Here is a 336-nt window from a genome sequence, read left to right on the forward strand (position 1 = left end):
TGAGCGCCCACAGTTTTTAATCAAACCCTCCTCTTGGTCAAACCCCGGCACTGTGGTCGTCAAACCCCGGACAGACCTGGACACTGCAGGGCTTGACCCACCCCTCAGGGGGTGCCTCCCTCCTCCTCCCGGGTTTTCTCCAGCTCACTCACCAGCTCGAGGTTCTGCCTGTTGCCGTACGCAGCTGCATAGTGGACCGCGGTATATCCCTGCTTGTCCCGGAGGGATGGGTCAGCACCATTATCCAGCAGGAACTCCAAACAACTGCAACGAGCAAGAGAAAAAGGGAGAGCAAGAAAGAGATCAGAGAGGCAGAGCTTGGCAGGGAACTCCCCC

At 58.0% G+C, this 336-nt stretch overlaps 1 protein-coding gene across 1 annotated transcript in view; it reads right to left on the reverse strand.

The window, feature by feature from the left end:
- LOC104274856 (serine/threonine-protein phosphatase 6 regulatory ankyrin repeat subunit C-like) overlaps positions 1-336 on the reverse strand; it is a gene marked incomplete at both ends in the record, with an annotated part of 4,171 nt that overhangs the window by 286 nt on the left and 3,549 nt on the right. Inside the window, one exon of the mRNA XM_009870607.1 lies at positions 153-264. Coding sequence (XP_009868909.1) covers positions 153-264 — 112 coding nt within the window. The remainder of the gene's footprint in view (positions 1-152; positions 265-336) is intronic.

The sequence above is a fragment of the Apaloderma vittatum genome, unplaced genomic scaffold (assembly GCF_000703405.1).
Source record: "Apaloderma vittatum isolate BGI_N311 unplaced genomic scaffold, ASM70340v1 scaffold30495, whole genome shotgun sequence".
Taxonomy (NCBI): Eukaryota; Metazoa; Chordata; class Aves; order Trogoniformes; family Trogonidae; genus Apaloderma; species Apaloderma vittatum.